The sequence below is a fragment of the Trichosporon asahii genome (genome assembly GCF_000293215.1).
Source record: "Trichosporon asahii var. asahii CBS 2479 unplaced genomic scaffold scaffold00075, whole genome shotgun sequence".
In the NCBI taxonomy this organism is placed as follows: Eukaryota; Fungi; Basidiomycota; class Tremellomycetes; order Trichosporonales; family Trichosporonaceae; genus Trichosporon; species Trichosporon asahii.
In genome coordinates, this window is record NW_014040850.1 from 788,514 (window position 1) to 813,475 (window position 24,962).

The window sequence follows — 24,962 nt, forward strand, 5'->3', positions numbered from 1 at the left end:
ATCAAATCAGGAAAAGCCCAGCCGGGTCCAACTCGTGCATGATTCGGCGCCAGTGCACCTCCTCTCCTGGCGGGGCGGCGTCCCGACGTGCCCACACCGCATGCATGAGTCGAAGGGCGTTGCGCGTGTTCCCAAAGTCGGCGTCGGGACCTAGCCTGTTCCGGTGGAAACGCGCTGCAAACGCGGCACGCTGCGGCTCTTGCGCATGGCAGCCTGAGATCGTGATGGGGAAGACGAGCGCGCGGTCGGCCGCGACACCGGCGGCGTCGAGCGCAGAGAGAGATAGGAGCACGTCCGCTACTGCAGATGCTAATTCCGCGGTGTATGGATAGCACCCGTCCACGACAGTGGCGAGGAGCACCCGGGAACCGTGATAGAACACATCAGCGACGAGGCGCCGGGCGGGGTCGTCGAAATGTTCCCTCGCTTCCCGCTCTGAGAGGAGCCGTTCAATAGCCGATGACCGATGCAGGAGTTCGCGCACTGAGAGGCAGCCGGCAGCGCTCTGCTGATCCTTCCATTCTGACAGTGCGACCGTCTCCGCGATAGCCAGGCGGGTAGTCGAGTCGCACCCCATGACCGTTTCGCGGAGGTATCGGTCGTCGGTGGCCGTATCGCCGGCGAGTAAGCGTCTGTAGAGCGAGATGAACGCCGATGCCCTGCCCTCTGTGACCGAGGCGAGGATATCCGTCCATGCCAGAGGGGACAGGAGATGTCCCAGCTCGCCCGGATCGAGGTGTTGCACGGCGCTCAGACAGGCGCGGCACGTCCGCACGGCATTAGGCCAGCCAGACCGATTGCCCCCCGCGAAGAGATAGAAGCTGGAGATGGACATGGCAGCGACGATCGTCTCGTGTCGCCCCAGTCTTTCCGGCGGCAGAGCAGCCATGCTGGCTATGCTGCGCTGGAGACTCTGCTGCGCCGTATCTGTATCTACTGCCCCGCCGACGAGCGCCCTCCGCGAACCGACATGCAATGCTCCCAGAGCGACTAGCGATTCGAACACGGCCTCGTCCGCGTATGCCAGTGGTGCCACTAGGTCGGCGAGAGCTCGCCGCTCGAAGAGCCACTGGTATGGCATGATAACCGTGAGGTAGTGCTGGAAGTATCGGAGCGAGGTCTGCGAGGCCGTGAAGGCCGTATACTGCGCTGCTGGCTGTGGGATCAACGGCGGGCATAGCAGACGCACGAGGGCGGGGTCTAGGTCTTGTCCAGCTGCGGTGGCAGCGGGGAGGAGCTGCGCGAGCTCATCGAGTAGAGCTGCGCTCGAGGGCGGCGTGCGGGGTATGATGTGGTTGGGGTCGGCGTCAGACACTGGAGGCTGCTGGGACACGGGGTCGGGTATGTCAACCGCCGTAGACGTCGATGCTGGTGGATATCGCGCGGCGGCCCGTTCAGCCCACATCTGGCTCCGCTTGCTGGTCTGTGTTTCCGTAACGCTCTTCTTGCTGCCGTGTCAGCTTCATCCCTTCACATGCACGTACATGTTGTCAACAACGCTGTCGACCGTGTCTCGATCGCGCATCCAGTTCGGGCGTTGCACTGAGAAGCCGAGACACTCGAGTCCCAGCCTCTCACACGTGCGGCACTGTGGTCGCGTCTCGTCACATCGCTGCCGTCAGCATTCCACAAGCGCCAAGTGCTGACCCACCTTCTTCCTCAACCGACAGGTCAGACATCCCGTCCTCGTGCGTCGTTTCTTGGCCGTCCTCTGTGCCGGCGGGGGTGGAGATGAGCCCGAGGCGACCGGTGCGGCCGGCGCGGCCGGCTCACCCGGCCGTGGTGATGTTTCCCGAGACGATGAGGGCCCAGACATGGGTGACGAGGTCGGCATGTGCTGAGCAAAGCACGGAAGTTATCAGATAAGAGCGATGCAAGCATGCACCTCCACCTCGAAAAGTCGGCCAAGACCCACGGTTGAGGACGGCTGTACCCGACATCGGAGGATACCCTGAACGGCGTCTTCAGCCTCACTCAGGCCTGATCCCTCCCACGGCCGCCACTCGCTTACACATCTTCCCAATTTCGGGACACCTGAATGCAGTGCTGACTGACAGATGACTGAGCACATGACGATCACGAAAGCAAACAGGTGTCGAATGGAGACAGGGTTGGATGCCGGCTGCTTGCGTAAGTCTTTGGACGTGCAGTTGTGACTGGAGGAGATCGTAGGCTGGGGCAATGTGCCCCACAGCGTGCACAGGAGGCGTTTGGGGACCTTCCCCCATATATCGGTCGGTCGCTTGGGGAGTCCGACGGCGTCGGGATTGCTATTTCGGCTTCCCCAGCTGGGAGTGTCGATCCTCCGTACTGGAGCTTGTCGCGTCTCATGTTCGCACCAGTCGACTGGCTGCAGTCGCCGGTTCACGGCGACCGGAGAGTCTGTCGAGTCAACTCGGAGCCGCAGATCCACCAGGGGTAAACGGGTGGAGGTGTTTGGTTCCAGGGACGATCAGGCACGGGATCGGTTTCAGGTTTCAGCGTCTGTCACCATCCTCATCAACAGCGCTTGCGTACTTTGCTCTACACACCCACCTTCGTCAATGCACACGGCGACACCTCCGTTCGCACCGTGGCACTCATCCTCAGATCCTGTACTTAGCCTCGCATCCGTTTGAGCAAGGGTGACCGTGGGAGACATTGAAACTAGCAGAGGCTTCCTCCAAACCCGCCACGAACCACTTCCAGCCCTCTTCACGAGATATACACACGTCGCTCTGCCTCTCGACTTCGCACCCTCGACGTCTGTCCGCTGACCAACCCAGCACTTCGCATCCCTTGCTGACACTGCGACCGTGGGAACAGTGAAACTAGCAAGGGCTTGCTCCAATCCCGCCACGAACCACTCGTCCTCTTCTTCACGAGGTTCCCACTCCGTTGACACACACACCTCAACAACCGCTTATTTGGGCACCGTGCATCCTCTCTTTCCCTTTCTTCTAAGGCCAAACCTAGCACAAAATCCACTGACCAACCGTGGGAGACATTGAATTTAGCAAAGCCTTCCTCTAACCCTGCCTCGAAACACCCAATCCACTTCTCACGACATCTCAACTGCGTAGACACACACACCTCCATGCCATCACTCATCTGCAGCCAATTTGGACAGTGGTATGCAGCACCTCGCACTAAACATACATAGTAACCGTGGGAAAGCATGAATCTAGCCTAAGTCTGCCTCCAACCCGGACCACACAACACGCCAATATCTCCTCACGAGATCACTGCCCCATCATCACGCCCACATCATGCACACCACTGCAATCGGTCCAACCCAGCCACACTTGATACATCTGTCATATATCCATGCCCCTCTCTCGAGTATTACAGTCTGAACCCATGCACTGCCCAGCAATGACAGTTGCACAACCCCTAAGGCTGCAGAAAGTCGCCGGCGCGACCAGCTTGAATCGCCGGCCGGCCCGTTTCTTCAGATCTTGAGAATGTAGTGTAACAATACTCGGCAGCTTCAGCTCACGCTCTCCGGTTCGCCTGGAACGGTCACTCTCACAGCAAACAACAAAGACGCGGCTGACGAGCCTACCGAATGACAACTGCTAAGGCCGCCAGGACGCCACAGATCCCGGTCCCCTTCTCCGACCCTTCTTACTTTGTCTTCCCTTAGTGGTCCCAGTGTACTGAGCATCTCCCAACACTCTCTTCTGCGGCCAGATGTGACGGCTCGTGCAGTGGCTTCGTGCCTCGAACAGGCCTCCCGAAGAGACTACATTCGGCACATCGACGCGCATCTCTACGGATGCATCAATCGCTTCTGATCCTACGTGGCTGCCGCTTGGGGCTGGCGCCACTGCCCGCACCTCAGCTGTCACACTCCACGCTCGCGATTGACTCAACTGGGGCTTGGAATGACGCTTGGAGCACAAAGGGGAGAATCTTGTCTTGATGGGATGCATGCGAGATGGTCCGGATGGGAGCTAAGGCTGGGCTGAGTAGACAGAACACAGACATACAGAAATGAGATTAAAATCGCGATGTAACGAACGGATTGGGGCTATAAGGGTAAGGTGTAAAAACGTGCGGGATGCATACACGTGCTGCAGCGACGGAATGAAGTGTCGTCTAACATTGTCCAGAGAGTAAAACTGAGAGAGAGGAGAAAGGGGCATGAGATGGCGTTGGGGCTTTGCGGATGTGGTTTAGAAGAAGGCGATGCCGGCGACGAGCGCGGCGAGGGCGACGCTGAGCGACGCCGCGAGGGCGTTGGCGCCGCTCGCGTTCTCCTTGCCCGCCTCGGATCCCGTGGCCTTGGCGTCCTTGTTGCCGCTGCTAGCGGTGACAACGGGCGCGGAGCCGGTGACGCTGCCGACTGAGGCCTGGTACACGGTTCCGGTGCCGGTGGCGGAGAGGATGAGGGTGTTGGTCGTGTTGGACGAGGTCTCAATGTACGCCTCCTCGTTTCCGAGGCCGAGACACTCGATGATCGACTTCATCTTGTACTTGCCGCTCGCGATCGCCATGGGGAGGAAGTAGCCGACGGCGAGATCGACAGTTTGGCTGTAGATGTCGTGCTCGAGCACGATGAAGCCCGTGTCGAGCTTGGGCACGTACTCGTCCAGGATGCGCTGGAACTTGGTCAGCGACGAGGGACCGGAAGCCGTGCCGCCGACAATGCGCCAGTCGTCAGTGTCAAACGTCGTGCCCTGGTAGTCGGTCCACATGACAGGAGTGAGACCCATCTGAGCGGCAATCGCGCGCACACGGTCATCGAGGTCACCATAGGGAGGGCGGAAGGTGTTGGGCGTGACACCGACGACGTCCTTGATAGCCTTCTTGGTCCAACCGAGCTCGGCGACAATCTCCTCGTTCGTAAGCTTGGTCAGCGAAGGGTGCGACCAGGTGTGGATCGAGAGCTGGTGGCCGAGCATGTACTCCGAAACGACCATCTCGGGTCGCGAGACGACACGCGAACCGACGAGGAAGAACGTGGACTTGATCTTCTGCTCCTCAAGGTAGTCGAGGAGGAGAGGCGTGTAGGGCGACGGTCCGTCGTCGTACGAAAGACCCCAGGTGTACTGGTCCGGGCAGACAGTGATGTCGGTGTCGCGGGTGCAGCCGCCACAGGTCCACCAACAACGGCCGTCCTTGGTAGCCTCGGGCGACGAAGCGCACTCGCCCGTAGTGACGCCGTACTTGGGCACCTTGTCCCAGTCGATCTCGCTTACCCACTTCTTGACCTCGGGCGAGTTGACATCAGGAATGGCATCGAGAGGAGGGTAGTCGGTGGACTTGGGCGTGGTGGGGATCGCAGGAGCAGAGCTGACGGACGGAGTGGCGCCCACCGCAAAGGTCGTGTGCAGGGCAACCGTCTTGTCGGTCGGGGCGCCGGAAGTCAGGGCCGAGAGCGACCTGAATGTGTCAGCTCGCCGAATGCTGCGCGCGCCTGCAAGACGTCATTGTGCGTCGTCAATGTCACGGGTGTCACCGAGCTGGGCGTCACCAGCGGAGGAAGCGAACAGATGGGCAGACGCAGACGGGATTGTAGAGGTCCACGGTGGAGGTCTTACTCGGCCACCATGGTGGTGCCGCTTGAAGACTTGGCATCACACCTCCAACGAACCACACACAATGACCTAGACTTGGCCGTGCGCCTTGAGGGCAGTGTGTGCTGGGCGCTATGAATAACGCATGATATGCACCTTCCTGCGCAGCCCGCAGCACACAGCGATGACCACCTCGCCCTGGTTGCACTTACGGAATCACAAAGCCCTGGGGACCGGTCTGGGCGGCACTCTGAGGAAGCGACGGATCAATCGCAACCGTGATGGCGGGGTTGGGGGCAGCGGCAGCAGCACCGGCAGGAGCGGCGCTAGTGCTGGCAGCCGCAGGAGCCGGGGCAGCAGCAGCCTGGGCGTTGACGACGGAGAGGAGAGAAACGAGGACAGTGGTCGCTAAGGCGGCCATGGTGATTGGTATGTTCTAGAGAGCGTGGGGAGGTCGAATGTCTGTTGCCGGCGGGGTATTAATGGGTTAGGTCGTGATCAATGCAGGTGATGAGGGGGACACACGATCAAGCCGAAGGAGTGCAAGTGAACTGTGGAAACGGTTAGAGAAGAAGTTGGGATAAGAAGAAACGCAAAGAGGGGAAGAGCTAGGTGGGATCAGAGCTCGTGGTGATACACAATCCACGGTCAAAGGTCACGGCGCAACAACAGTCAGTGTCTCTCCTTCTCCACAGGCGCGCAACCACCACGACGATGCACACGGCCAAGGGGGGCAGAGGGCAGCGAGCGCATGCAGCCGACAGACGGGTGAACTTGGCGGCGACTGCCTGACATGGCCCGCGGGCTGGCGCCTGTTGTGTGCTCGCACAACGCACGGTGCACCGGGTACCGGCCACCTTGGACCCTCACTCCCTATCCCTCGCCGGCAACAGGAGCAAAGCACCGCACGCGCCAAGCCTCTGTGGCTGCGGTTCTCTTTTCCAAGCTCACTTGGCGATTCGTAGTCCGCGTCAGGGGACCGTTGCCGACCTAGGTTCCATCCTGCACGCCGTGCACGGGTCGGAAGATGTCCTCGCCCTCTGCACGACCTGCGCATATGCTGCGCATTGGACCGCAGAAGTTGCGAGGGGCACCGGAAGTGAAGTCATGTCCGAGGAGAACGTGATCGCAGGGCGTCATGAGCGGCGAATCGAGTGCTGCGCGCGGCGAGACAGGCCATTGAGCGGCGGACGATACTGTGGGCGGCATGGACATGCCGCAGTGCCGGGCGTCAAAGCTCGGCATCGACTACTATTGTTGTCTGCGGAGGGGCAAAGGAAGAAGAGGGAGCCTGGTCTGTGCACGTTCCGGCCGTCCCTCCCGACGCGCCGTGGGACAGAGGATCGGGCATGCGCGCGTTGAACTCGATTGAGTAGAGGTCTGCCAAGCCTTGCGTGGACGGATCCGGCGCCCACATGGAAGACAACTGGAGCGATGGTTACGCCTTCCTCGCAGCTCCTACACGGTGATCAGACAGGGGAGGCGGCATCGTTGGGGAGAGTGTGGCAGCGGGGGATGAGCGGACAAGGCAGTGTGCGGTGTTCATCGTCGATGGGATGGTCGAGATGGACGTTGTGGTGTTTCCAGTTGCACGTTTCGGTCCGCAGTGAATCTTGGACTTTTCCTTGAATCCTTGGCTCTCGATCGCCTCGCGCCGCACCGGATGACGCGTCTCAGGCACCGTGGAACGAGCCGTAGCCCAGCACCACACGATCGAGGTGAGGAAAGTCATTCGCCACTGGCAATCTCCCAGCTCCCAGACTAGTGTAGATGTTGCAGTGCGCTCACGAGGTGCGTGCATAACCAGCTTTCAAGCCATGGTTTCGATATTCATGCATGACATTTCGTTTGGCGAACGACATCCCTGCTCCATGTCATAGTCTCGACTATGAGGGGCTTCCACCCCATTCACGTGTGAGACAGGCCACGTGGTTTAGTCCGCAAAATTCGCTAACGTCCTCTCACGAGCTAGCGGCGTTAAGTCCGACACTAATAAGGCACGAGTTTGGGCGGCTGAGGAGATTTGATTCCGTGGCTCAGGGCTTCGCAGGACTGGCGAGGGAGCGCTGGCTGGCTGCAAGTGCATACGAGACGCTCTCCTCTTCTCCCAACCATCAACCACCAAACTCGACAAAAGATGGGCGCTACCAGGTGAGCTACCCCGACGACGACGATTATCGCGACGAACACGACGACCCGACCTCGACCGACCGCGAGCGCTTCGACGATTGAAGAAGGATCAGGACTTGTGTGAAGGCGAAATTTCGATCGAAAGTTTGGAAGGACGGAACAACAGAATTTGTGCAAGCAGATGGACGAGCATCGGAAACGTTAAAGATGTGTTCGCCGCGATAATCGTCGTTGGAAGAGGAGCTGGACAATTGGTTTCTGACAGACGCAGGCTTTACCAGAAGGGACGCATCCTCGGCCACAAGCGTGGAAAGCGCAACTCGCGCCCCAACCAGTCGCTTGTCCAGATCGACGGTGTCGACTCGAAGGAGGCCGCCCGCTCTTACCTTGGCAAGGTGAGCTTACACACGGACACGAGAGCTACGGGGCGATACGACGGATGTCAATGGGAAAACAGCTGGAGAGAAGATCAGAAGAAGTCGAGAGGGAAGGAACCATGAGCGCTCGATCGTCCTTGCTCTTGCGAGTCCTGCGAGATCGTCGACGGCGCACACAGGGTGAAGAGGAGCGTTGCTGTTATCTGCCATCCGTTTTGTCGAGCCGAGCTCTCGTCGCCTAGCTTAATCGCCTGTGCTTCCGTTAGCTAACATCCCAGCGTATCGCCTACGTCTACAAGGCCAAGCGCGAGATCAACGGCTCGCGTGTCCGCGTCATCTGGGGCCGTGTCACCCGCCCCCACGGCAACTCGGGTGTTGTCAAGTCCAAGTTCACCTCGAACCTTCCCGCGCACATCTTCGGTGCCTCGTGCCGCGTGATGCTCTACCCCTCGACCATCTAAACACCCCCACATCCCCTTTCCCCATGTACCCGTGACACCGACCTTTTTTCCCTTCGGGGGCTCGCGACGGGTGGCGAAGCCACAGCGAGTTTGCATAGCGCAGCCATTGGGACTTGTACGAGAGAATGTATGGGTTCCGCAGATACCACTGGAGCGGGTGCTGAGAGCACTGACAGCGAGGACCGGGGGGCACGGAGTTGGATCTCGGGAATGATGAGGAGCATGAAGTCGGGAGTGTACTAACCGGTGACTTGAGCGAGTGCTTAGGAGGTTGTGATCGAGCAAGGATTGCGGAGAGTTAGTCCGCGGATCATGAGCATTGGCGTTCGGACTTGAGTGTAGGGTTGCAGATCTGAGCTTGTTGACACTGGCTGAGGCGATCGAGTCTCACACTTAATCAGAACGAAACGACCATGCCCAGAAGTCACAATAATGCATGATAGTGGTACAACAGAGTCTATTCAACGCCTTGGCCTTCTTCTTCGCAGCCTTCTTCGCCGCCTTGAGTGCGCGTTCCCGCTCGTCGAGCGCATTCTTAGGCTCCTCCTTGGTCTTGCCCTTCGCCTTGGGTGGCGGGGGAATGTCGCCAGCATCAGTCTTGGCAGCCTTCTTCTTCTTCCTCTCCCCAGGAGCGGGCGTGGACTCCTTCGACGTCGCGGGCGTGGCATGCTTCGAGCCAGCAGGTGTTGTATGCTTGGAAGCTGACGGGGTTGCGTGCTTCGAAGTCGAAGGCGTAGCATGCTTCGAGGCGGACGGCGTGTGGGCCTTCTTCTTGTCCTTCTTCACCAGCTGGGGCTCCGTCTTGACTCGCTTCTTGGGGACGGACTCGTCGTCTGATGATGCTGGTGACGACTCGCGCTTCAGGCTCACGCGCTTCAGGCCCCGCACCACGTCGTCCTTCTCCTTCTCCTTCGCGCCCTTGTCCTTCGTGCCGAATCCAGCTGGTCGTCGGAACGTGCGGTCCTCGGGCTGCGGTCAGCTCTCATTGCAAGTCGTGAGGAAGCTTACTTTCTCGTCCTCGTCCATGCTCTCGTCCGCCTTGCCATGCACGCCTGCTTCCGCCAGATCCTCCTCGTCGTCTTCCTCCTCGTCGTCTTCATCAGCGGCCTTGGTCTTGACGGCGCCGAACGTTCTCCGTCCACCCGAAACCTCGGCCTCCTCCACGAACGGTAGGTAGCTGCCCACGAAGCTAACCTTTGGTCTTGACGGTCCAGCGGCAGCATTGGGTCGTGTTCCCTTGAATCGTGACGGGAGAGTCCACTTCTCGGCCTCGGCGGCAGCCTCGGCAGCCTGTGCTGGTGTCGGTGCTGATGGCGCAGAGGGCGTAGTCGGGGCAGGAGTCGAGGCAGCAGATCCGGGAGTCGATGGCGTGGCCTGCTGACGCGCCTTCGCGCGCTGCATGAACTTGAGGTTCAGCGTGCCGCTCGACAACGACATGGCTGCAGAGTTGGTTGGTGTGTAGGTAACGAGTGATCGGTGGGACGCAACACGAAGAAGCGAGTGACGTCTGAAGATTTAGATGTAGGTACGGAGACGGTCACATCTCCGTGTGCCTTGTGCCTGGGCATTCCTCGCACATCTCCCAGCAACCCCAGATTGTCACCGTTGTTGTTCCCCGTCTCATATCAGCATCATCAACAACATGAGCACGACAGACCCCGCACAGCAAGTGGGACCGCGCCCCGCGCTTCTTCTCGCCGTAGCGACACAGCAGCATCTCCTCTCCGAGCTCTTCACGGTGCTGCAGGCAACTTCATCCGCGCCCAACGCAGACGCGCTTCCCGCCCTCCATGCCGGACTGGTACAGAGCTCAGAGCGGCTGGACCAGCTCTCCGCCGAGCTCAAGGTTCACCAGGCCGCTTATGCTGAGATGCTTGCGAAGCAGAAGAAGGCAAAGGAGCTCGAGGACGAGATCCGCTCTGTCATTCGCGAACTCCACGGAGCCAAGGTCGACCTCGAGGAGGTCGTGAATGAGGGCGCCAAGGTGCGAGAAAGCATCGAGCAGAGTGAGAAGGGTGAGTTCTACGGATGCCTCGTGACTGTTTGTACTTCGATAATGGCGAACAGTCGCACGATATCCCACAGAAGCGAGAGACAGCTGCGAGTGACGTGGTAGCTGATTCCAGATCCCGTCAGCGTCGATCAGCTCATCGCGCACGCGCACGCACTCGCCAAGACGACGAGCGCACCTGTGTCTTCCTTACTTGCGCCGGTCGACAAGGCGGCGGCTACGCCGTGGCCGAACGAGGCGGCTATGCGTCAGGGACTTTTGTTCCAGCTCGAGGGATCGATGTCTGGTGTCGGCGACGTGGGCGTCGTTGGAGACGGTGAGTTTTATTAGGCTGAGCCTAGCAGCTAACAATCCTTCGATGCCTTAGCTAACAAGCAGCAGTTACTGCCCCGGAACCAGCGCAGCCTGCGCCCCAGGTCGTGCACGAGGAGCCTGGACGACGATACGACCCCGGTGCCGTGTTCCAGCTCGACCTCAACAGCGACGACTCGGACGACGATTAGATCTAGGCTGCGTTGCTCGCTTCCGCTCGCCACACTTGTACATTAGAACCATGTTGTATGCATGCAGTGGGACATTGAGAGTGCGACCCACGAAAACCAATGAGAGAGTGGGTATAAGAGGAAAAAGTAATACAGTCTACAGGCTCTACCAGTTGTTGAGCATCTCGCGGGACAGGGGCTCGGTCTCCATCTCGTACTCGACGTTGACGTGGGGCCGCCTCTTGTTGGCGCGTTTCGGGTCCTTGGTCGCCTTCCGCTTGGCGCCAGCTTCCGGCTTCTTTGGTGGCTTGGGTGCGGGCTTCTTGGCCTCTGCTCCCTCGTCGCCCTCTCCGTCCTCCTCGTCGTCGTCCTCCTCGTCTTCCTCGTCCGACACCTCGAGATCGGACGGGAACTCCTGTCCCTCGTCGTCGTCGGACTCGGCCTCGGAGTCGAACTCGTCGAACTCGGATCCAGAGTAGTCCTCGATGTCGTCGTCCGACTCGTCGTCCTCGACAAACTCGCGCTCGCCTCCCTCCCACTCCTCCTCGTCCAGCAGCGAGTCGTCCTCCTCCATGTCCTCCAGCTTGCCCTTGCCCTTGTCCATCTCGAGCACTTGGCGCCACACGTCCTCGTTCACGTTCAGCGGCGCATCGCCGTACGCCTTCGATCGCAGACGCTCGAGAAGCTCCGCCTCGATGCTCTTCTCCAGCTTGGCCGCCGCAAGCGCCTTGCGCTCACGCGTGGCTTCACGTCGCTCGAGCTTCTTCTTGATACCGACGAGCTTCGGCCTGTTATGTCAGCTAATTCACCGTTTTCCAGCAAGTAAGAGAGAAAGACGTGGGTGGATCAGAGGGTGGTGCATGAAGTCTAGCCCATTTTGTTGCCTCGTACAGCCGGCGCAAACCCGTAGGAGAGTGCCGGCTGCTCTTGGCTGTCGCGACTTCTGAGTATCTTCATATCCACACGCCATGAGGGAAGGAGGGTATACGTACTGCTGGGTCATGGAGAGTCTGCGCATCTTGATGAGGTACTGCGTAATCTTGGTGAGACGCTGCTTGCACTTGTGCGTGATGAAGTTGGGCCAGTAGATGAGCTCCTTGTCGATCTGCTCGAGCGCCTTGGTGTAGTTGGACGAGAGCTTGATGCGCTCCCACATGTTGGCGGGGGAGTGCGCACGCTCAATGGTCTTCACGTAGAGGTAGAGGACGCCCTCCTTCTCTCGAACAGTCGCATAGCGGGAGTTGGCGAGCGGGCATGACTGGCGCGAACAGAAACCGGTGAGGTTGTACTCGTTGCGACAGAAGTTCTGCGTGACCGTCTTGACCTTGTAGCTGCAGAACTGCTGGTTGATCACCTGCCAGATGATCTCATCGGACTGGAGTTAGCTTGTGCAAGAATAGAGCAGCCCACCTGCATGGTGTCGGCAACTCAGGCGGTCGTGTGGGGTGTATGCAGGTGCGAAACAGCGCAGAAATGTTGTGTCCACCCGTAACCGTTCTATGACGGTGGACTCGCGCCGTTCTGAAATTTGTGACGGCAGGCACGCCACGGCATTTAGGCGCGACTGCGTTTTTCACGCCTAGCCGTATTTGCCACCTATGATCGCTGCTTCGAGTGTCACCCGGACCCGTCCCTGAGATCCAGAATCCCGCGTCACTGGGACGAGACGTAGCCGGCCGATCGGACAGCGACTGGCGAGCGTTGGCTTTGTTGACGTTTGTCACACTTCCACTCGTCACTCACACATATACGCCATGAGTCTCCGCCTCCTCTCACGGCCAACGACATCGCTCGCCGGCGCGGCCCTCGCCCAGTGTTAGTGCCGCACTATGTTCCCAGCTGACCTCAGCTCTGCGGCCCGCTGCGCGAAGTGCGCGCAGCATTCGGAGACTGCACGCCACGGCGCCGGTGGCAGTGGCGCACTTTGACACGCACCTGCTGGTGGAGAAGCTGCAGGCCAACGGCATGACGCGCGAGCAGGCCGAGGGCATCATGACCGTGCTGGCCGAAGCGATCGAGGAGAGCATCAAGAGCATGGAGGCCGGCCTCGTGTCCAAGCAGGAACAAGAGAAGCAGCGCTACACGCAGAATGTCGACTTTGCGCAGCTCAAGTCTGAGCTCCAACTGCATGAGAAGAACGACCTGACGCTCATGAAGAGCGAAAACGACCGACTGCTCGCCGACGTCGAGAAGCTGAAGCAGCGTCTGCGTGAAGAGATCACCCGTACCCAGGCTGGCGTTCGCCTCGATCTTAACCTTGAGAAGGGAAGGATTCGCGACGAGTCGGCTCAGCAGGAACTCAAGATCAAGGAGGTCGACACCCGCATTGAGTCCGAGATCGCTGGCCTCAGGACACAGATCGAGCAGGCCAAGTTCTCCATTCTCCAGTATCTCGTCGGTGTGGCCACTGGTTCCGGTGCCCTGCTCCTGGCCTACATGCGTATGATGGTAAGCTGAGAAAGCGTTCTGAGATAGCTGACATTGCAGCGATAGTCTTTCCGGCACGACGGAGGTGGGAGATGGGAAGGAAACTGCATTTGTTATCCGGTGCTTTAGAATCAGTAGAAACCACACCGCACCACTGCACTACTCATACGCATGTGCATATGTATCGGGCCTAAGTCCTTAGCCATAACCCCATGGTCAACTGCTGCATGCTGGTTCTTGCAGACGTCTTCAACCTCTGGCGATTGACTCGACCTGGCCGGAGCTGTGCGGAAGCGGAGTTCAAACGACATCCGCCCTTCATGTCGGTGCGTCATCGGCCAGATGACTAGTTGTTGACTTGCAGCAACCCAATCCACCATGACAACCGACACGTCCGCCCCAGCGCCGGAAGCCGAGCGTGCGCTCCAGCGTGACCTCGACCTTCTCCAGACGCTGCCCTCAGCAGTCCTCGAGCGCCTGATCGACCCGAATGCAGCGCCGGCCCCACCGCCATCGAGCGTAGAGGAGCAGCTCGCAAAGCTCAAGGCGTCTTCCTCGGCCGACGTGTCTGCTGCTCCTTCCTCCGACCAACCTACCTCCACCGACCCTTCCTCGACTGATGCCTCTGCAAATGCCAAGACGGCGAAACCCAGTCCTGCGCAGCTCTCGGACGCCGAAGCGCTCAGCGAAGCGTACATCAAGGAGATGCGGGAACGGGGCGCTGAGCTTGCCCGGGACGAGGAAGGTAGCGGCCGATCGCTCGAGTTCCGGAGTCGCATTGAGCGAGTGCGCGAGGTCGCGGAGAGCGTACAGGGCGCTGTGGAGGAGTATGCCCGGACGGTGGGAGTGTGATTGGGTGAGTTGGTGGTCCACGGTTTCTGAGCTGACTTCCAGCTTCTCACCTGCGTTGGGCTACTCGGGTTGAGACGTGAAATGGTAGAAGCAGAATCGTAAGCTCGGTGTATCGTCACGCTGAGCTGACAGGCAGAGCTACTTGCAACAGCTTACTGCACAACGCCTGTCTCAGGTAGCGAAGGGTGAGTTATCTCTGCCATGACGTCTAACCCTCCTCAGTCTCGCAACCCAGGTTCACATTGTGGTCCAGCAATCGGCGGAGATATCAGCTGTTCCTCCCCGTACTCGATGAGGGCGTGAGTTGGCTACGCGGCTTCACCACAACTGCCGACTAGCCCCCGGACGTAGAGAGGGGCGCAGGGGTCGGTGTCTGGCAGTGTGTGAGCGCATGTGTGGGCTACCAGGCTCCTCCCTTAGCCGATCGGCAGAGCCAGCAAGGCTCGCGAAGTACTATAGACGTGTAGAAGAGTAGGCGTGTGGGCGTTCCCTCCGTCAGACAGCAATGTATCAACTTGTAATCTTCTTTCTCACATCCTTCTCTCCTTCTCTAACTCGGAACCGCCTGCTCTCGGATTTTCTACGAGGCTTCCACATAGCGACACAGCTGTCAAGTGAGCTAGGCGGAACCCCTCTTTAGCTGACCTCAGCGTTCTCCCTTGGAAGGTCAGTCGCAACCGCGGTGACGTGCCAGGCTGCACCAAGTCCCGCAGCTGCTAAGATGCGGAAGCTGATAACCAGCGGCGGAATACACTGAGGGCCTCCAGACTTGATGAGAAAGATCGCGTTGGGTGAGTTGAACGCGTCGTACGGTTAACCCTCAACTGAGCTCAGCCACTCCGCTACGCACCGTATCTTGCCTGACCATCCTTGAGTACCGAATCCAAGACGGACTCTGTAACCGATGAGCTTGAAGTTGCGAGTAGTTCTAGCTGACCTCAGGTCGCTGACCAAGCGAGCCTCGGTGGAATAGGGCGCCTCCCCCGTTGCTTTAGCAAGTGCAGCTTCGTTGCGTCGGACTCGTGACAGCTGACCTATGGTTAACACTTCGGTTGGTGCGCAACACCATGTGTGACTGTCACAAGGGCGCAACGCTGGGGAAGAAGTTTTAACATCCAAAGGTGAGCTGGAGGACGTCTTGTTAGCTAACCTGCAGCTTCGTGCGCTTGAAGATTCACTGTAGCCAGTGAATCGGCGACTCACGGCCAAGATACCCACTTCAACTTCTATCAGCTCACAGCAGAGTGAGTTAGCGTGGGCATGCATGGAACTGACAGCCAGGCGATATGTGAGTTGTTCCAAACGTCGTTGGCAACTGACAAACAGACATCAACACTACGTAACTGTCACCCAGACGGTGCGATCGTGGCGCAACGTGGCAGATATCGCGAGCTCCGTATCGCGCTGACTAGCTGATCCAGCCAAACCTAGCCCCACGGGGTAAGTTCCGTCTCCCAGCCAGAGAACTGACCAGCAGGTCCGGCTGTGGTTATCTGTCACGCTTATAGCGAGAAGCGTGGTGAACAGCGCTTTCCGTGGCAGCTGACCTCTACTGTGAGCTATGCGAAGTGGTTAGCGATTGACGCTGACGACAGACCTGGAAGTGCATAAGTTCTTGCAGTATAGTGACAGATGCTGCCGCCGCGTTAGGCGACGGAGTTCCGCAGAGTGTGAGCTACCCTGCCTCGTAGATCGAGCTCATTCCAGGAACCCATGATACTGTGTGGTTCTGCCACTTTCGTCCATGAGTTCGTTCGCGAAGTCTGGACATCGAAAATTGACAAGCAAAGCGTCGCATGCACTTCAATCTCGGTCGGGGGTAAGCTCGAATATTGGCTCTTTCAGCTGACTCACAGGCAGCCACATGTTGCCACAGTAGAGTGACGACGGACCGGGCGGAAGGCAAGCTCTCCATTGCGTGCCCTGGAGCTTATGATCCAGCAGCAATCTGAGGTACTTTGATGACGAAAGAAGGCGAGCTTTCCGCCCAACTCCAGCTGCATGGCATGCTGCTGAGGCGAGATAACTGGTGAATGGTTGCGTATCAATGCGCTCGAAAGCTGACGACCAGAACATGTCAGTTCAGGCACCCTGATGAGGTGTAAGGCACCAGCTGGTTGGAAACTCGCGCTCAACGTCCTGGAAACGCAGAACGAGGGGGACTCGCCTTCGGCGAGCAGCAGTTTCGCGTAAGTTATCCTGATCTAGATGCTAACTGATGAGCAGATCCGGCTTTGGACGGTCAGTTGGAGAATCTACTTTATGAACTGGCCCGCGCACTGGCCAACGCAGTGCAGCTCCAGCTGATGTTTGCGGTGAGTCCAAGCTGCTGGGATCTGCAGCACGAGTTGACTCCAGCTCCCTCGCTCGGACCAACTACACATGTCCCCACTGAATCTCCCTCTGCGACACTCTCTGAGCTCTCTGATTGACTAACAATAGCAGCGAAGTTAATGTCGGAGCTATCAAGTTGTAAGTTTACGTATTCGGACTCAGCACTGAAGCACAGCTGGGGACCTGTCAGATTTCGCTGTGTCACGGAGGTGATGCTCAGTCCGCAACTCCAGGTAGATTAAGTGCGTCGAAGCTGACCGATCGTTGTCTTGAGCTGACCTCCAGTTTCTGTGTTTGACGTCCTTGCCTACAGATGCTTTGCGTGTGCGAGTAAGATTCGACGGCCCTGGCAAACTAACAAGCAGACTGATGAGCTTCCGGCACTGACCGAGGCCGGCCCAGCCGTAGTGGCGGCTTCACCACTCACCCTGGGTCCAGGGATGAGCTCTCTATCACCAGCAATGATTAACTAGCGTAGCGTCCAACTGCCCGGTTACCCAAGGCTTTCAATTCGCTTGTGAGTTGCTTTAGCACGAACAGTAACTGACGAGCAGCCCGAAACTGTCAGTTATTGGTAGACCGCGAACTGACCCGCAGAACCCCCGATATATGGAGGTATGGTAAGAGCGGGGGGAGCGGAGTAGCTCGGAATCCATGCCGAACTGATCATCAGCTCAGCGAGGCTCTCGGTGCGTCACTGAAGGTGTTGAAAGGCTGGGTGCTCTCGAAGGCTCCGACGTCAATGCGGGAGAACTGACTCCAGTGCCGCTGCGTTCGTTCTTGTTAAACGGTGAGGAGCGCAAGCTGTGAGGCCAAAACCAGCTGATTCTCCAGATTAGCTGTGTGCGACATGCTCGTGAGTCCAGCGGTCAGTGGGACGGGCAAATCGTGCTATCAGACCGTCGCACTAGAAGGAGCCCGGTGAGCTAACGCGTGCTTGCTCAAGCTGATAAGCAGCTGAGAATATCAGTGTCGCATGAATGGCGACAGTCTCCATTCTCAGCCATGCAGCCGTAAGCTAGAACGCTCCTTCTGCAGCTGACGTCAGTGACGACGGCAGGCGTCCTTATGCCGGCGAAGACGCTCTGCGATCTGTGAATAGGGCGACCATGCAGGTCACAAATTCTGTCAGCCCGTCGCTGGCTGTCATGTGTGAGTGACCTCCCAGCTCAGTGCCATCCGTAGCCCGTACAACCCGGAAGGAGTGCATGATGCGATGCTCTAGCGTTACAGTTGCGTTGCGATGAACCTATCGTTTTCCCTTTTTCTTCTTCTTCTTGCCGCCGCCGCCTCCGGTAGCCGGCTGGGCTTGCGGCGCTGGGGATCCTTTCCGAGGGCTCGATCCTCCCTTCTTCGGGCTGCCCATCGGGTCGTCCTCGGTCATCGGCGTCGCGGGTGTCGCCTGCCCAGACTGCGTCGGCGGGGAGAGAACAGCCCGGCGCTTCACGTTCGCCATCTGAGACAGGAGGCGCAGGTTCAGAGACTCGAAGCGGTTCAGGATGATCGCGCTGTGCGTCTTGTACATGAGACACTGAAGTCAGCTTAGTCGAGACAGATCGGTGGAGCTGGTGCAGTGCTTTTACCGACGACTCCAGAAAGCACACTCCCAGCTTCTGAGCTGCGACGCAGCTACTCACAGTCGTGTCATCGGTCACCTTCAGCACGAGCTGTCCCGTCTTGGGCACGAACTTAACAACATAGCGAGCCTGTTGTCAGCTTCAGAGTCTATCGCAACAAGGCAGCAGTGAAGGGTCAGTTGCAACGGGATTGCTGCGCTACTTATGGCAGATCCCAGAGCTGCTCCCGTTCAAACAGCCTTCCGTTCTCCACGTCCCGGCCGACGCGAGGAAGACGCACCTTTCGTGGTGACTTGTTGTACAAGTCGATCACCGCCTGTATCTGTCAGCTTCTCGTATCAGACCACGATAGCTTACACTCTCAAACTTTGTCCAGGTGGGGACGTAGACCATGGCGTCAGTCTACTCCTGGTTGGTGGTGGTGGTTGTCGATATCGTCGTAGTGGTCGGCGACTTGAAGCTTGCTCTGACGACCTCGCCTTGGCTCGCAAGTTCAGGAACGGCGCGGGGTTTATCAGTCACCAGACTGGAACACGTGGGTCCACGTCATTATTCTCCAAGCCCTCCACTCTGGAACTTGGATCTGCGTGCTGCCTGGTGGAGGAAGGTCCAGGGACACCCTTGAATGATCAGGGCAATATTCACGGTTGGGCACGCGTCCCGCGCGCCAGACCCGCCAGCGCCAGCGTGCATCTCGAAAGATGGGACCACCTTGCTGCCGACCACAGATCCTTTGAGAGCAAGCTCGCTCCTCTTTGACTCCTCCCTCATCACCTCTCACGACTAACCACCATGTCCGGATTCCTCAACTCGATCGGGTAAGTCGACTTGCACAGCGCAGACTCGCCATCAGAGCTCTCGACGTCTTGGGTCAGCTCTCTACCAGCTCAGCCAGACAAGGCGGCAGCTGTATCGCACGGACCGCCAACATTTCGAGCGGCGCCAGCGATTGCAGCAAGCAGAAGCGGCCACGACACCGGTCGGTCTGTCGAGGGTGCTGCCGAGCTCCGCTGCCCAACTGGCCGCTGAACGCAGCTTCCAAATGCTCTCGGGTAAAGCTGACAGGCAGACGTCTCCGTGCGCCCAAGCGCTCGCCGGTGCTCACCATGCCGGGCGGCCAGCAGTACGACGCTCCGCTGGCGTCTCCCGGTGCCGAGTTCAGCGGCCAGCCCGCGTCGCCGACAGGGCCGAAGCCGCTCTTCCTCTGCCAGCCTTTCGTTAAGGCTGCCCTCGTCAAGGGATCGTTCAAGACCATCGTTGCGCCGCCCAAGTACGTCGACGTCAACGAGTGGGTCGCTATCAACCGTGAGTAGACTCACGCCGTTCCATGTCGGAGGTAGTGATCTATATGCCGTTCAGCTACGTTGAATGGAGGAATTAGCTGACCACCAGTGTTCGACTTCTACCACAACCTGAACCACTTCTACTCTGCCCTGACTGAGTTCTGTACGATCCACAACTGCCCGACCATGTCGGCTGGCCCGACGCTCAACTTCCTCTGGCCGGACCAGAACCAGCGCCTCGTCTCGCTCCCCGCGCCGACGTACATTGACTTTGTCATGTCGTGGCTCCAGAAGTTACTCGAGGACGAAAACGTCTTCCCGACAAAGTCCGGTAAGTGTCGCACCTAACAGCTTCGTTGACCCGTGGCTGAAGCTAACATACAGGTCGCGACTTCCCCACCTCGTTCGCGTACACCGCCAAGCACATCTACAAGCACCTGTTCCGCGTCTTCGCGCACCTCTACCACGCACACTTTGAGCAGGTCGTCCATCTCTCGATCGAGGCGCACTTCAACTCGCTCTTCGCGCACTTCCTTGCCTTTGGCAAGGAGTTCGACCTCCTCGTCATGAAGGACCTCATGACCCCGCAGGGCATGGGCCAGGGCGTCGCTGAGCTCGCCGAGCGCTGGCGCGAGATGGGCATCCTCGAGGCTTAAGCGGACGTGAGCACGATCGTAGCGAGTGTGAGCGTAAGTGCGAGGAAGGCGAATGGTCGACGACCCAGGACCTGGGCCAGCGGGTCGCCGGGCATCGAGCGACCACGGGTGGAGCGTCTCAGACCCACTCGCGTACGAGGAGAGAGGAGGAGCGAGCTGGCGAGAGCAGAGGAGCAGGCGTAGAGAGCCGCGAGCGCGAGCCACCAGAGCAAGCGCACATGTTGTAATTACCTTTTCCCTCTCAGGACCGAAACAGAATACCCTTCATTATTCCCCAGCGCCCCCAGCAGCAGCACCAGCACTGTGCGGGCCACCAAATAGACCACCCAAGATCTTGCTTGTGAGAATATGCATCGAGGTCTGACTACACATGCGCTATAAACTCAGTGATTCCAGGTATACTTGTTCGGCTTTGTGCGCTTCATGGTCGAGCGCTTGTGGCGGAGCGAGATGCGCTCCGTTGGGTTCATGTCCTTGCGCCACTGGACTGAGTTTGGGTTGACGGGCTTGAAGTAGTCGGTGATGAGGGCTGGACGCTTGGACTGGAGCCACGGCTTGACTTCCGACCATTCGAAAACGTCCTCCCATTCCGTCGAGAGCAGCCAGTCGTTCATGTACTCGAAGTGGACACGGTCGACGTACTCTTTGACACGGCCGGACTGGACGCCGTATTCACCAGTGAGGCGGCTGGAGAGTGTGTTACGGAACTTCTTCTCAAACGTGGCGTGAACGGCGACGCCGGTCGAGATGGGTCGGACATACTGCTCTCGTACGGCTCCAGCGGGGACAATGGCGCTGGCGTTGACGATCGTGACCGCGCGAAGCTGGTGAAGCAGCCTGGGGGCGACGGTATCTGCCAAGTCGTTCCAAAATTTCTCCTGCCAGCATGACGGCTGCTTCTCGGCATCGCTGGTATCTTCGCTGTCCTTTGTTTTGCACTCCTCGCAGAGCGGAACGGGCATGCAACAGGTTGGCGTTGCGTCCGTCCTGGGCCGGGGAGTCCAGAAGACGAGCGTCAGATCTTCAACGTTAGGAGGGACGGCCGAAGCGAGGCTCCCTATCTCTGGGCGCTCGAGTTCCCCGGGTTCCATGCATGGTCGAACACTCTCGATGCCATCGTGCTCTTCCTCAAAGCAGTCGAAGCTCTCGGCGAGGTAATCCTCCACGAGGGATCTGTTCGCCTCGTTCATGGAGTCGACGTTGAGCACCAAGACCGCCTCCTTCACTGTCTCAGCTGCTGAGGGGGGCAAGAGGTCTGGGTCTACGTTGCCGTAGATCACAGGCACATTGCGGAGCACGAGCTTGTCGACTCTGGCGTTTTCGAGAGCGTGGTGCAGAATGTGACATTGCAGGGGCTGCAGGTATGGTCCTTCCAGGGGTCGATCGGCAAGCCTCCATCCTGGGTTGAAATAGTCAGCATGCGCGCTGGATATGTTGTCTTCGTCGTCCGGCAAGGCCAGGTGCACGTTGAGCACACGGCAGGAGGAGATGAATGGCGAACCGGTTGGCGAGGAGAAGGGTTCTCGCTCCCGATTGCAACAGTGCGCGTGGGCAAACAAACGCATGTAACTAAGGTCCTTCGGGATTGGCTGGTCTTCGTCGATGTCACCAATTACGGCGACTGCTTCCAAGATGGCATTGTCGTGGAGGAGAAAGAAGCACGGTTCAGCCTCGTCTCCGAAGGCGGCGATGTAGCGAAACAGATGGGGGCGGGCAAGAGTGTTGAAGGCGGAGTTCACGAGAAGGCATTGACGCAAGGCGCGAGGCCGGAGGTGTGAGAAAACGGCGCTGAGCACTTCTGGGGGAAGGTTGGTTAGGTGGCTCCTCATGGCGGATAGAGGACGTCAGTGGGTGGAGCAATGTTGACAACGAGGGGAGGGTGAGTTGCGCCCGAGTAACTACGCTACCGTTTGTGGAGTGTGTGCGTCGCCACCCAGTGACTGTGACGCAGCACTGGATCCACGTACAAGCCCCTGTCCGACGTCCGCCTGCTTAGTCGTCCATGTGTGCTTCGCGGCCCTGGGGCATGAGGTGCGCCCAGAGAGGGAGACTGTCTTTGGGGATCAAGCCCATGGAATCTGCTGAGGCAACGCCCGTCTCTTGTTAGGATCCAATAGTACATGCGAGCACTTTCAACAGAGAGAGAGACCAGACTACGGCTTGAACTCGAGCCAAGGCTTAACCTCCTTCGGGCTGAACACGTCTTCACTGTCTGTCGAGAGAAGCCAGTCGTTCATGTACATGAACTTCACGCGGTCGACGCAATCCCTCGCTTTCTCAGGCGTCACGTCAGCCTCCGAGGACAGGTGCGCGAACAGCAGCACGCGGAACTTGGACTCGAGTGCGTCGTGGGAGCCGACACCGGCCCAAATGGCGGAGATCACCGGGCGGCGCTGAGCACCTGTGGGCACGATGCCTCTGGCGTTCACGATTGTGATTTGGCGGAGCTTGTGAAGGAGCAGCGGTACCACCGCCGCTGCCAAATTGGGCCAGAATTTCCCTTCCCAGCATGAGGTATGTTCGACATTGGGCACAGAAAGATGATCGCCGCCCTCTTCGTACGTCTCTGTGACGTAGCAGCACATCGGAGCGACCTCTCGCGTGGGCTGGTTTGTCCAGAACACGAATGTCAGCTCATCGACGTTCTGGGGGACTGCAGACCCGATGCTGCCTATGTTTGGAAAACATAACCTTTCCCGGTCGTTCATACAGATTGACCCGTCGCACCCAAACCTGCACCACTCGTGCAGGCGTTCGTCGTTCGATAGACCCATGGCCTCGATGTCGAACACGATGACCGCCTCCCGGATAGTCTGTGTTGCAGACGGGGCTAAGAGATCCGGGTCGACGTTGCCGTACACGAGCGGGACATTGCGCAGCACGAGTTTGTCGACCCATGCGTCTTCCAAGGCGAAGTGAAGGAGTTGGCATTCGACAGAATGCACACAGATGTAATCGCCTACAGTAGCGTCGAAGTAAGAGCCATCATAGGAGTTCGGCAGGTCTGGAAAATGGTAATAATGTGAGCTTGCTACGTTGTCGATGTCGTCAGGGCATTCGAGCATGACTCTGAGTACTTGGCAAGAGGAGACGAAAGAGAAACCTGCAATTGAGGCGAAGGGGAGGCGGCTCTCTTCGTAGCACTGGGTGTGTGCCGTCACTGTCAGGCAGCTCAAATTTTCAGGCGCATGGTCGAGACCGCGTGAAGCATGCTGCTCTGGGGTGGCTTTCAGCAGTGGGAATGAGATCTTTTCCCCATCGGCGATGATGCAGCGGGTAGCGTGAACCATAAATGCACGTTGAGCGAGAACGTTGAAGGCGGAGTTAACGAGTAGGCATTGCCGTAGGGCTCGGGGTCGCAGATGGGCGAGTATGGAGCTGATAAGCTCCGGGGGAAGGTTGGTCAGGCTGCTCGCCATGACGGGTCGGTGACTAGTGACTGGATGGGAACGACGTTCAGATAGAGATAGTAGCTAGGCGCATGGTTCACCAAATGTTGAAGGCCGGTGGAGGTCGATGCACCGTGGATTGCATGTCAGCTATTGATCGACGACCATGCGTCCCAGATTCGTGAGGGAAGATGAAACAGACCACGTAGCGCGCCCAGCAACTGTTGCGACGGCAACTTTCACCAAGCACAGTGTCGTCAGTAGTCAGTAAATGTTTGTCCTGCGCATTGCTGTGCGTAAAGACGGGTCTGAAGAAGAGTGATGAAGTGTCTGGAGCGGCAGCGGGAGTGCTACAGAATGGGCACTCCATGCTCGATCTTGCGTCCATCTGCTGGCCAACCAGTCACAGTCGAACTATCTACGCTGTGATATCGTAAGCTCCCACTGCGCAGCTGCTTCAGTTAACATTAACTCACCTTGGGCAGAGTGCGCAGAGAGCACATACGACCGCGCGTGTGTCTTCCTCCAGCCCGTGCTCGGTGGCAAACCGCGTCAGGGGCGCCGGATGCCACAGTCACGTGACTCCAGAAACTTCAAGGACCGTCATCCATGAAGCTTGGAGATTTCAGTTAGCGGTCTGACCCATCAACAACAACACTTGCAGACACGATGGTCAAGGTCAAAAAGGGAAAGACGAAACGATCAGCGCCCATGAAATCGGCCCCGGAGTCGTCCAAGGTCACGGACGTGCCGGCTATCATCGGTGAGCAATGCTTGACCTGAGCTTCTGGAGTGAAGATGAGGTGACTGGCCAGAAGTCACTGCCCCGTTACGATCTTTCTCTGGCTGCAGCTCCGAAGGACACAAAACTGACCGACAGACAAGGCCCATGTGCTTCTGGCCCAGTCCAACTTCGAGCTTGCGATCAAGTTCCTTGAGCGTGCGCTGTCGCTAGAACCGGGAAACCTCGAGGCGCGAGAGCTGCTGGGCGTTGCGGAGCTCGAGGGTGGAGATGTTGACAACGGTCGCCAGCACCTTCTCCAGCTTTTCCCGCCGCATACTTCTGAGGCTCCGACATCACCAAGCCCGTACCTGTACCTCGCGCAGACGGCCGGCGACCCGCAAGAGGCACTCGGATACTACACGACGGCGGTTGCGATGGTCGAGAACGCACTCGGCAAGGGCAAGGGACGCGCGGAGGAGGGACCAGAGGAGGAGGAGCTGCGGAAGATGGCCGTCACGGCGCTCGTTGCCATGATCGAGATCTGGATGAGCGACCTGTGCTTCGAGGCGGCAGCCAGCGACAACTGCGATGCGCTTATCGCCCGCGCCATGGAGATCGCCCCCGGAGACCTGGAGGCGCTCATGACGCTCGCGTCTATCCGCATGAGCCAGTCCAAGTTTGACGAGGCGAAGGACACTGTGCTCCGCATCTACGCTGACCTGGAGGGAAGAGATCCTTGTGAGTTTACCTGACCTCAA

The 24,962-nt window shown here is 58.6% G+C and overlaps 12 protein-coding genes across 12 annotated transcripts; 5 read left to right on the plus strand and 7 right to left on the minus strand.

The window, feature by feature from the left end:
- Window position 1: 1 nt before the first annotated feature.
- On the minus strand, window positions 2-1,405 carry A1Q1_05841 (uncharacterized protein; the record flags this gene model as incomplete). The annotated part of the gene is made up of 1 exon (XM_014321050.1): window positions 2-1,405. The coding sequence occupies one exon, from the start codon at window positions 1,403-1,405 to the stop codon at window positions 2-4; it is 1,404 nt and encodes a 467-aa protein (XP_014176525.1).
- Window positions 1,406-4,157: 2,752 nt separating this feature from the next.
- A1Q1_05842 (chitin deacetylase) lies at window positions 4,158-5,922 on the minus strand (the record flags this gene model as incomplete). The annotated part of the gene is made up of 2 exons (XM_014321051.1): window positions 4,158-5,367; window positions 5,714-5,922. The coding sequence occupies 2 exons, from the start codon at window positions 5,920-5,922 to the stop codon at window positions 4,158-4,160; spliced, it is 1,419 nt and encodes a 472-aa protein (XP_014176526.1).
- Window positions 5,923-7,638: 1,716 nt separating this feature from the next.
- A1Q1_05843 (60s ribosomal protein l33-b) lies at window positions 7,639-8,469 on the plus strand (the record flags this gene model as incomplete). The annotated part of the gene is made up of 3 exons (XM_014321052.1): window positions 7,639-7,652; window positions 7,903-8,026; window positions 8,287-8,469. The coding sequence occupies 3 exons, from the start codon at window positions 7,639-7,641 to the stop codon at window positions 8,467-8,469; spliced, it is 321 nt and encodes a 106-aa protein (XP_014176527.1).
- Window positions 8,470-8,862: 393 nt separating this feature from the next.
- Window positions 8,863-9,906, minus strand: A1Q1_05844 (uncharacterized protein; the record flags this gene model as incomplete). The annotated part of the gene is made up of 2 exons (XM_014321053.1): window positions 8,863-9,438; window positions 9,478-9,906. The coding sequence occupies 2 exons, from the start codon at window positions 9,904-9,906 to the stop codon at window positions 8,863-8,865; spliced, it is 1,005 nt and encodes a 334-aa protein (XP_014176528.1).
- Window positions 9,907-10,111: 205 nt separating this feature from the next.
- On the plus strand, window positions 10,112-10,983 carry A1Q1_05845 (uncharacterized protein; the record flags this gene model as incomplete). Its single annotated transcript, XM_014321054.1, has 3 exons — window positions 10,112-10,484; window positions 10,596-10,796; window positions 10,862-10,983. The coding sequence occupies 3 exons, from the start codon at window positions 10,112-10,114 to the stop codon at window positions 10,981-10,983; spliced, it is 696 nt and encodes a 231-aa protein (XP_014176529.1).
- A 145-nt stretch (window positions 10,984-11,128) lies between these two features.
- On the minus strand, window positions 11,129-12,378 carry A1Q1_05846 (Glutathione S-transferase 6; the record flags this gene model as incomplete). Its single annotated transcript, XM_014321055.1, has 3 exons — window positions 11,129-11,750; window positions 11,955-12,316; window positions 12,373-12,378. 3 exons carry the CDS (start codon window positions 12,376-12,378, stop codon window positions 11,129-11,131), a joined length of 990 nt encoding a protein of 329 aa, XP_014176530.1.
- A 338-nt stretch (window positions 12,379-12,716) lies between these two features.
- Window positions 12,717-14,241, plus strand: A1Q1_05847 (uncharacterized protein; the record flags this gene model as incomplete). Its single annotated transcript, XM_014321056.1, has 4 exons — window positions 12,717-12,777; window positions 12,878-13,410; window positions 13,456-13,474; window positions 13,754-14,241. 4 exons carry the CDS (start codon window positions 12,717-12,719, stop codon window positions 14,239-14,241), a joined length of 1,101 nt encoding a protein of 366 aa, XP_014176531.1.
- A 3,583-nt stretch (window positions 14,242-17,824) lies between these two features.
- Window positions 17,825-18,545, minus strand: A1Q1_05848 (uncharacterized protein; the record flags this gene model as incomplete). Its single annotated transcript, XM_014321057.1, has 4 exons — window positions 17,825-18,106; window positions 18,213-18,281; window positions 18,433-18,468; window positions 18,510-18,545. 4 exons carry the CDS (start codon window positions 18,543-18,545, stop codon window positions 17,825-17,827), a joined length of 423 nt encoding a protein of 140 aa, XP_014176532.1.
- Window positions 18,546-18,944: 399 nt separating this feature from the next.
- Window positions 18,945-20,091, plus strand: A1Q1_05849 (maintenance of ploidy protein mob2; the record flags this gene model as incomplete). Its single annotated transcript, XM_014321058.1, has 5 exons — window positions 18,945-18,970; window positions 19,028-19,131; window positions 19,188-19,457; window positions 19,545-19,766; window positions 19,820-20,091. 5 exons carry the CDS (start codon window positions 18,945-18,947, stop codon window positions 20,089-20,091), a joined length of 894 nt encoding a protein of 297 aa, XP_014176533.1.
- A 383-nt stretch (window positions 20,092-20,474) lies between these two features.
- On the minus strand, window positions 20,475-21,920 carry A1Q1_05850 (uncharacterized protein; the record flags this gene model as incomplete). The annotated part of the gene is made up of 1 exon (XM_014321059.1): window positions 20,475-21,920. One exon carries the CDS (start codon window positions 21,918-21,920, stop codon window positions 20,475-20,477), a length of 1,446 nt encoding a protein of 481 aa, XP_014176534.1.
- Window positions 21,921-22,244: 324 nt separating this feature from the next.
- Window positions 22,245-23,510, minus strand: A1Q1_05851 (uncharacterized protein; the record flags this gene model as incomplete). The annotated part of the gene is made up of 1 exon (XM_014321060.1): window positions 22,245-23,510. The coding sequence occupies one exon, from the start codon at window positions 23,508-23,510 to the stop codon at window positions 22,245-22,247; it is 1,266 nt and encodes a 421-aa protein (XP_014176535.1).
- Window positions 23,511-24,149: 639 nt separating this feature from the next.
- A1Q1_05852 (uncharacterized protein) lies at window positions 24,150-24,956 on the plus strand (the record flags this gene model as incomplete). Its single annotated transcript, XM_014321061.1, has 2 exons — window positions 24,150-24,243; window positions 24,361-24,956. The coding sequence occupies 2 exons, from the start codon at window positions 24,150-24,152 to the stop codon at window positions 24,954-24,956; spliced, it is 690 nt and encodes a 229-aa protein (XP_014176536.1).
- Window positions 24,957-24,962: the final 6 nt, after the last annotated feature.